Source organism: Portunus trituberculatus, chromosome 26, assembly GCF_017591435.1.
Source record: "Portunus trituberculatus isolate SZX2019 chromosome 26, ASM1759143v1, whole genome shotgun sequence".
Lineage (NCBI taxonomy): Eukaryota > Metazoa > Arthropoda > Malacostraca > Decapoda > Portunidae > Portunus > Portunus trituberculatus.
In genome coordinates this window covers 1718738-1728737 of record NC_059280.1, presented here as the reverse complement: position 1 = coordinate 1728737, position 10000 = coordinate 1718738, and the positions used below count along the sequence as shown (strand labels likewise).

General features: G+C 33.6%; 1 protein-coding gene across 2 annotated transcripts in view; it reads left to right on the top strand.

The window, feature by feature from the left end:
• The first annotated feature begins 3769 nt into the window (after nucleotides 1-3769).
• Nucleotides 3770-10000, top strand: part of LOC123509157 (chromobox protein homolog 7-like) — a 16755-nt gene continuing 10524 nt past the window's right edge. For both annotated transcript variants that reach the window (XM_045263345.1, XM_045263344.1), the window contains exons 1-2: nucleotides 3770-3905; nucleotides 5520-5563. In XM_045263345.1, the coding sequence (XP_045119280.1) occupies nucleotides 3837-3905; nucleotides 5520-5563 (113 nt within the window). In that variant the 5' untranslated portion in view covers nucleotides 3770-3836. The remainder of the gene's footprint in view (nucleotides 3906-5519; nucleotides 5564-10000) is intronic.

Here is a 10000-nt window from a genome sequence, read left to right as displayed (position 1 = left end):
ATAATGGAGATATTTAAATGAGGGAAGAATAATGGAGATATTTAAATGGAAGGAGAATAATGGAGATATTTAAATGACCCTGCCAAGACATCCAGCCCATGACCCTGCCGAGACATCGAGTAGCAGACATCAATTGAGTGGTAGGGTTTTTAAGGATGTTTAAGGGTTCTGCTGGTATTTTAAGGGTGTTTTAAGGGTTCTGATATCAATGGTAGGGTTTTTAAGGGTGTTTTGTGGTGTTTTAAGGGTTCTGATATCAATGGTAGGATTTTTAAGGGTGTTTTAAGGATTCTGCTGTATTTTAAGGGTTCTGATATCAATGTTGGGGTTTTTAAGGGTGTTTTAAGGGTTCTGATATCAATGGTAGGGTTTTTAAGGGTGTTTAAGGCTTCTGGTGGTATTTTAAGGGTGTTTTGCGGTGTTTTAAGGGTTCTGATATCAATGTTGGGGTTTTTAAGGGTGTTTTAAGGGTTCTGATATCAATTTTGGGGTTTTTAAGGGTGTTTTGTGGTGTTTTAAGGGTTCTGATATCAATGTTAGGGTTTTTAAGGGTGTTTTAAGGGTTCTGGTGGTGTTTTAAGGGTGTTTTGTGGTGTTTTAAGGGTTCTGATATCAATGGTAGAATTTTTAAGGGTGTTTTAAGGGTTCTGGTGGTATTTCAAGGGTGTTTGGTGGTGTTTTAAGGGTTCTGATATCAATGGTAGAATTTTTAAGGGTGTTTTATGGGTTCTGCTGGTGTTTTAAGGTTTAGGGTTTTTAAGGGTATTTTAATGGTGTTTTATGGTGTTTTAAGGGTTCTGATATCAATGTTATGGTTTTTAAGGGTGTTTTGTGGTGTTTTAAGGGTTCTGATATCAATGGTAGGGTTTTTAATGGTGTTTTGTGGTGTTTTAAGGGTTAGGGTTTTTAAGGGTGTTTTAAGGGTGTTTTGTGGTGTTTTAAGGGTTCTGATATCAATGGTAGGGTTTTTAAGGGTGTTTTGTGGTGTTTTTAGGGTTCTAATATCAATGGTAGGGTTTTAAGGGTGTTTTAAGGGTTTTGATATCAATGTTAGGGTTTTTAAGGGTGTTTTAAGGGTTCTGGTGGTGTTTTAAGGGTGTTTAATAAGGAAATATTGTTGATTTATTGAAGGAAATGAAGATAGAGAAATATGTTAACAAAAAAATAATGAGAAAATGTGTCGTAATTTTATGAGAAATAGGATTCAAAAATGACAAAAAATGGCGTAATAAAATAAAGGAAATAGAAAAAATGGAGATATGAATGGAAGGAGAGGAAGGATAAAGATGAAAATAGGAAATAATAATGATATGACGAAAAAAATGGCGGAATATTGTGACAGGGAGAAGAATAATTTTAAAGAAGAAGATTTAAAGAGAGAATAGATAAAGATAAGAAATAATATGATAAAGATGACTAAAAAATGACGTAATATGATAAAGAGAAGAATAATGGAGAAATATTTAGATAAGAAAAGGAGAAAATAGGTAAAAGATAGGAATGGCGTAATATTATGAGAGAGAGAGAGAGAGAGAGAGAGAGAGAGAGAGAGAGTATAATTGAGATATATTTAAATAAGAAAAGGAAAAAAATAAATAAAAAATATAGAAAAAAAAGTGACGAAAAATGGCGCAATGTGAACAAAAGCAATTTATTTCTGGATGGTTCCTTTAAGCTTAGAATTTATAAAGAACACAATTAAAGCTTACGAATTATAAAGAACAATAATTTAAGCTTACAAATTATAAAGAACAATAATTAAAGCTTACAAATTAAAAATAACAATAATTAAAGCTTACAAATGATAAAAAACAATAATTAAAGCTTACAAATTATAAAGAACAATAATTAAAGCTTAGAATTTATAAAGAACACAATTTAAGCTTACAAATTATAAATTACAATAATTAAAGCTTACAGATTATAAAGATTAATAATTTAAGCTTACAAATTATAAAGAACAATAATTTAAGCTTACAAATTATAAAGAAGAAGAATTTAAGCTTACAAATTATAAATAACAATAATTAAAGCTTACAAATTATAAATTACAATAATTAAAGCTTACAAATTATAAAGAACAATAATTTAAGCTTACAAATCATAAAGAACAATAATTTAAGCTTACAAATTATAAAGAACAATAATTTAAGCTTACAAATTATAAATAACAATAATTAAAGCTTATAAATCATAAAGAACAACAATAATAAAGCCACAATTTAAGCTTACGATTTATAAAGCTCACAATTCAAGCTTACAAATTCATGAAGTGCGTAGTTAATATATTGAAGAAAAGTAGGCCATATTTAATTAGGAGAAAATAAAAGCTTGATAAAATAATAATGGATATGATAAATTTTTCCCTTTTTTTTTTAGACGGAAAAAGGGAATAAATTAACAAATAAAATAAAATACTTCATAGCCAGTCCCCCTGCAGGTCAAAGGGTTAAAGTAAATAGAGTTTTTATTTTATTTTTTATTTTTCATTCATTTTCTTTTTTGTGTTAGACGGAAAACAAAGAAAAGGCGGAAAAATAAATAAATATATAAATAAGGGTTCTACTTCATAGCCAGTCCCCCGGCAGGTCAAATTAAGGGTTAACTGGAAGGAAATAAGGTGTTAAAATTTCCCTCTTTAATTAATTCAAGTGGAAATATGGAGATAGAGAAAGAGATAGAAAGTTCCAGAGATTACTAGAGATTTATGGAGAAATAATTGATATATTGAGGAAATCGTGGTAAAACTGCGTGAATAAATGAATAAATTAATGCTATGATATAATTAGGTGATATTGAAGTATTATATAATAGTTGATCTCATTAAAAAGCTTTTATAGAAATATCTGTATAATATTAGTAGCAGTGAGTCATCGGAAGGGTTGGCAGTCAACTAAACCCGTTATAATATTCAAAAAGCTTTAATGGAATATAGAAACTGGTAATTAAACTTCGAAAAAGATAAATATAGATAAAAATAACATAATAGGATGTTTAGACTTAGAAATAACAAAACAATATACTCCAAATAACAATAGGCGAACACACTGGAAAGGTTGGCAACTCTACACACCCATTGAACCTTAACCAAACTCTAACACCAAAAGACACATAAAACACCAAATAAAACACCAAAAAACAAAGCAAAAAAATATAGAATGCGAAAAAACACCCAAAAATCTTAAACAAACTCAATAACAAGTAAGATAAATAAATCAGGTAAATTTTGGCAGGTGTAGCTTTGAAGTAAACGCAAAAACCCCTCAAAAAATCATAAAACACACAAAAAAACACCCAAAAAACGAAAGATTAAAAAAATACTCAAAAAAAGCACCAAAGAACTCAAACAAACTCAATAACAAATAAAATAAATGAATCAGGTAAACGCTGGCATCTGTAGCCATGACACAAACCTCAAACCACCCCAAAAAAAAACACAAAAACACCAAAACAAACACCAAAAAACGAACTAGAAAAATACACCCACCGAAAAAACACCAAAAAGCACCAGCAAAACCTCAGAACCACCAAAATAAATAAAAATAGACAAATCTGCAAGCTGTAGACATCACACAAACCTCAAACCCCAAAAAACCCACAAAACACCAAAACAAACACCAAAAAACGAACCAGAAAAATACAAACACCGAAAAAACACCAAAAAAACACCAGCAAAACCTTCAAACCACCAAAATAAATAAAATAGACCAAACCGGCAACTCCCGCCATGACGTAGTAAAGAGAGGTTTAGGCGCCATTCTACCGAGGCCTCAGTTGGAGTAGAGCAGTGAAAGGGGGAGGACGTGCCGCTGCTGCTCGTCCGCCACCCTTAAAAAATGGAGTTATCTTTAGTAGGGGATCGAGTTTACGCAGCCGAATGCATTCAGAAGAAGCGAGTTAGGAGGGTGAGTCAGTTAGGAACGCTACAGGGGGTCTGGGGGGTCTTTCGGGGGGCGGGGGTCGCTAAGGTAGTGGTGGTGGTGGTCGGTTTGTTTATGTTTTGAGATTTTGTGCGTGCGTGTGTTCGTGTGTGGTGAAATTGTGGTGAATTGTGGTGAGGGTTTGTGGTGGTGGGTGTAAAATTTGCGGTTGTGGTGAAATTGTGGTGAATTTTGGTGTTTTTCGGTTGTGGTGGTCAGACTGTGGTGAATTGTGGTTAATGTTTGTGGTGGTGGACAGACTGGTGAATTGTGGTGGAAGTCGTGAAATTTTGGTTATGGTGAATATTTGTGGTGGTGGTGGTTGCAAATCTTGGTGGTGGTGGTGGTAGAATTGTGGTGAATTTGTGGTTTTTAATTGTGGTGGTGTTGAATTGTGGTTAATATTTGTGGTAATAGTAAAAATGTGGTTGTGGTAGAATTGTGGTTAATAATAGTTGTGGTGGTGGTTGTAAAATTTGCAGTTGTGGTGAATTTGGTGTTTTTCGGTTGTGGTGGTCAGACTGTGGTGAATTGTGGTTAATATTAATTGTGGTGGTGGTAGAATTGTTATTTTGTGGTGAATTGTGGTTAAAAATAGTGGTGGTCGCTGTAATAGTGAATTGTGGTTAATATTTGTGGTAGTGGTGGTGGTGGTGGTAGAATTATTGTTGTTTTGTTTTGCAGTGGTCAAACTGTGGTGAATTGTGGTGGTGGTGGTGGTGGTGGTAGCAGTGAATTGTGGTTATTAATTTTGTGGTAGTAGTAGAAAAATTCTGATTGTGGTAGAATTGTGGTGAAATTGTGGTTGTTTTTAGAATTGTGGTTAATAGTGAATTCTGGTGGACTGATTGTGGTTAATTGTGGTTGTGGTAGTCATTGTTGTTGTTTTAATTGTGGTGGTGGTGGTGGTGGCTTGAATTGTTGTTGTTATTGTTATGGTGGTGATTGTGGTGGTCTTGAATTGTTGTGGTTGTGGTGAATTGTGGTAAAAGTGACAGAAAATTGTTGTTGTGGTGGTGGTGGTGGTGGTCTTGAATTGTTGTTGTGGTGATAAATTGTTGTGAATTGTGGTTAATATTAATTTTTGTTGTTTTTTGTGGTTGTAATGGTGGTGGTGGTGGTGGTGATAAGAGCTTAAGATTGTGGTTAATTGTGGTGGTGATAGATTGTGGTGAATTTTGGTTATTTTTGCAGTCATGGTGAATTGTGGTTGTTTTTGCAGTAATGGTGGTGGTGGTGAATTGTGGTTAATAGTGGTAGTGAATTTTGGTAGTTTTTGTGGTGGTGGTTACATTAAAATTATTACTATTATTTTTATTACATCAGATTTCAACACAAAATTATTATTATTATTATTATTATTATTATTATTATTATTATATAGATAACCACAAAATTAATTACATATATTATTATTTTTATTACATATATACAACATTCCATTACTCCACAAAAATTACTTATCAAATTATTATTATTATTATTACATAAATCAAATTACAACACATAATTAGTTACATAAGAGAGAGAGAGAGAGAGAGAGAGGATTATTAATGTTATATTTATTACCTTGAATTATTATTGTTATTTTTGTTCCAGGGACGAGTGGAATATCTGGTGAAGTGGAAAGGCTGGTCTAATAAGTAAGTATATATAATTTAAACCTATTAATTTATCGCAATTAATCTGTATCTGCATTTATATTATCATTATCCTATTCTAAATTAATCCTTACTGCGTCTTAATCTATCCTGCCCTATCCTAATGTATTGTAACTGCTCCTAATTTGACCTAATGTAATCTATTCTTGACCTATCCTTGACCTTATAGTGTTTGTCTAGTTAATTTCATGTATAGCCTCGTAATATACATGTAGTTCCATCTATAGCCTTTTAATTAACCTGTTTCCTTCGTGTACGGCATCTGTTTTCTCTCTCTAAGTCACTCTCGGAGAAATTATTACAAGCCGTGTTTTTATTGTGTTTTTATTGTGTTTTTTTCATGTATAATCTCTTAATTTATCTAAGGTATTCTAAATTTGCCTGTTTGTTGTATGTCGTCTCTTAATTAACATCGATATTCAACGCACGGCAACATCGATATTCAACACACGTCAACACCAATTTTCAACGCACGTCAACATCGATATTCAACGCACATCAACACCAATATTCAACGCACGGCAACACCAATATTCAACGCACGTCAACACCAATATTCAACGCACATCAACACCAATATTCAACGCACATCAACACCAATATTCAACGCACATCAACACCAATATTCAACGCGTCAACACCAATATTCTACGCATCAACACCAATATTCAACGCACGTCAACACCAATATTCAACGCACATCAACACCAATATTCAACGCACATCAACACCAATATTCAACGCACGTCAACACCAATATTCAACGCACGTCAACACCAATATTCAACGCACGTCAACACCAATATTCAACGCACATCAACACCAATATTCAACGCACGGCAACACCAATATTCAACGCACATCAACACCAATATTCAACGCACGTCAACACCAATATTCAACGCACGTCAACATCGATATTCTATTTTGCGTTTCCTCCTATCTCAAAGCCCACCCGCTAGGAAGTCAGAGAGAGAAAGCCCCTCCTACAAGACTCGAACCCCAAAGCACCCCAGTCCGTCTTTTATTCCCATATTTTTACGTATTTTGCCATTATTCTCTTAATTTATCCATTATTTCATCTACCGCGTTGTAATTAATGTCTTTCTTTGTTTATTTTTATTAACTGCGTTCTTAAAGTGTTGTTGAAATTTTACGAGTGTTTTTTATTATTATTTCACGTAGTCAGGTCTTGTAATTTATTTAATCCGGCGTCTCTATAAACGTAAATATTTGTCACTCTCTATTACGTCTTGGTTCAATTTTACAAGCATTTTATTAACGTATTTTTATTATTTTATTATTATTATTATTATTTCACGTAGTCAGGTCTTGTAATTTATTTAATCCGGCGTCTCTATAAACGTAAATATTTGTCACTCTCTATTACGTCTTGGTTCAATTTTACAAGCATTTTATTAATGTATTTTTATTTATTTTTTATTAATATTATTTCACGTAGTCAGGTCTCGTAATTTATTTAATCCGGCGTCTCTATAAACGTAAATACTCGTCACTCTCTATTACGTCTTGGTTCAATTTTACAAGCATTTTATTAACGTATTTTTATTTTATTTTTATTAATATTATTTCACGTAGTCAGGTCTCGGAATTTATTTAATCCGGCGTCTCTATAAACGTAAATATTTGTCACTCTCTATTACGTCTTGGTTCAATTTTACAAGCATTTTATTAACGTATTTTTATTTTATTTTTTATTAATATTATTTCACGTAGTCAGGTCTTGTAATTTATTTAATCCGGCGTCTCTATACGTAAATACTCGTCACTCTCTATTACATCTTGGTTAAAATTTACAAGCATTTTATTAACGTATTTTTATTATTTTTTTATTATTATTATTATTTCACATAGTCAGGTCTTGTAACTTATTTAATTCCTGTCTCTATAAACGTAAATATGACGAGTGTTTTATTTATTTATTTATTTTTTTTTTCATTTCATCTATAGCCTTTTAATTGATCTGTTCTGTCATTTATATTCTCTTATCCTAACCTAACCATTTTTTTAGGGCATTTTTAAGACTGTTTGACATGTTTTTAGGGCATTTTAAGAGGGCAGTTTAAGACATGTTTTAGGGCATATTAAGACAGTTTGACATGTTTTTAGGGCATTTTAAGACAGTTTGACATGTTTTAGGGCATTTTAAGACAGTTTGGCATTTTTTAGGGCATTTTAAGACAGTTTGACATGTTTTTAGGGCATTTTAAGACTTTGACATGTTTTATGTTTTTAGGGCATTTTAAGACAGTTTGACATGTTTTAGGGCATTTTTAAGACAGTTTGACATTTTATAAGGCATTTTAAGACAGTTTCACATGTTTTAGGGCATTTTAAGACAGTTTGGCATGTTTTTAGGGCATATTAAGACTGTTTGACATGGTTTTAGGGCATTTTAAGCCAGTTTGACATGTTTTTAGGGCATTTTTAAGACTGACATGTTTTTAGGGCATATTAAGACAGTTTGACATGTTTTTAGGGCATTTTAAGACAGTTTGATATGTTTTAGGGCATTTTTAAGACTGTTTGGTATGTTTTTAGGGCATTTTAAGACAGTTTGACATTTCATAGGGCATTTTAAGAGTTTGGCATGTTTTTAGGGCATTTTAAGACAGTTTGACATGTTTTAGGGCATTTTAAGACAGTTTGACATATTTTTAGGACATTTTAAGACAATTTGACATGTTTTTAGGGCATTTAGGACAGTTTGACATGTTTTAGGGCATATTAAGACAGTTTGACATGTTTTTAGGGCATTTTAAGACAGTTTGCCTACTATAAGAGCATTTTATTGACATTAGGAAGGGTGTATGGAGGGCAGAAGATTAATGGCCACAGTCTTCACTATTTTAACACCTTCAGTACTGGGACACATTTTTACCTTGAGTTTTGTGTACCATTAGACCATTTTATTGACATTAGGAAGGGTGTATGGAGGGCAGAAGATTAATGGCCACAGTCTTCACTATTTTAACCCCTTCAGTACTGGGACACATTTTACCTTGAGTTTGTGTACCATTAGACCATTTTATTGACATTAGGAAGGGTGTATGGAGGGCAGAAGATTAATGGCCACAGTCTTCACTATTTTAACCCCTTCAGTACTGGGACACATTTTTACCTTGAGATTTGTGTACCATTAGACCATTTTATTGACATTAGGAAGGGTGTATGGAGGGCAGAAGATTAATGGCCACAGTCTTCACTATTTTAACCCCTTCAGTACTGGGACACATTTTTACCTTGAGATTTGTGTACCATTAGACCATTTATTGACATTAGGAAGGGTGTATGGAGGGCAGAAGATTAATGGCCACAGTCTTCACTATTTTAACCCCTTCAGTACTGGGACACATTTTTACCTTGAGTTTTGTGTACCATTAGACCATTTTATTGACATTAGGAAGGGTGTATGGAGGGCAGAAGATTAATGGCCACAGTCTTCACTATTTTAACCCCTTCAGTACTGGGACACATTTTACCTTGAGTTTGTGTACCATTAGACCATTTTATTGACATTAGGAAGGGTGTATGGAGGGCAGAAGATTAATGGCCACAGTCTTCACTATTTTAACCCCTTCAGTACTGGGACACATTTTTACCTTGAGATTTGTGTACCATTAGACCATTTTATTGACATTAGGAAGGGTGTATGGAGGGCAGAAGATTAATGGCCACAGTCTTCACCATTTTAACCCCTTCAGTACTGGGACACATTTTTACCTTGAGATTTGTGTACCATTAGACCATTTTATTGACATTAGGAAGGGTGTATGGAGGGCACAAGATTAATGGCCACAGTCTTCACTATTTTAACCCATTCAGTACTGGGACACATCTTTACCTTGAGTTTTGTGTACCATTGGACCATTTTATTGACATTAGGAAGGGTGTATGGAGGGCAGAAGATTAATGGCCACAGTCTTCACCATTTTAATCCCCCACATGAGTTTGTGAAGCTGTACAAAATCACCAAATAGTCACCACAAGGAATAGGGAAACACGTCACGCTACTGAAGGGGTTAGTTAATAGTATTCTTTTAGTGCTACACTATTAAAACTACCATTATCAAGTTTTTATAATGTACTACTAAGACTATTACTATCAGCTTTACTTGTGGGTTTTTAAGGGTGTTTTTGGGGTTCTAGTGATGGAGTGCTAAGATTTCTGTATATAATGGAGAAACTGTCTTTGAAACTCGTCTAATTGTCTCTGCGGCCTTGGAAATCTGTCATGGTGAGAGGAGGAAGGTGTCCAATATTTCCTTCATCTGCACATTTCCTGCCGCTACGATCTCTTCTCTTAGGCGTTCCAAATGTCCACTGTCCTCTGCGGGAAACTGTACTTCTTAACCCCAGTCCAGCGCTCTTAACCACTCACCTATCAAACTGTTGTGA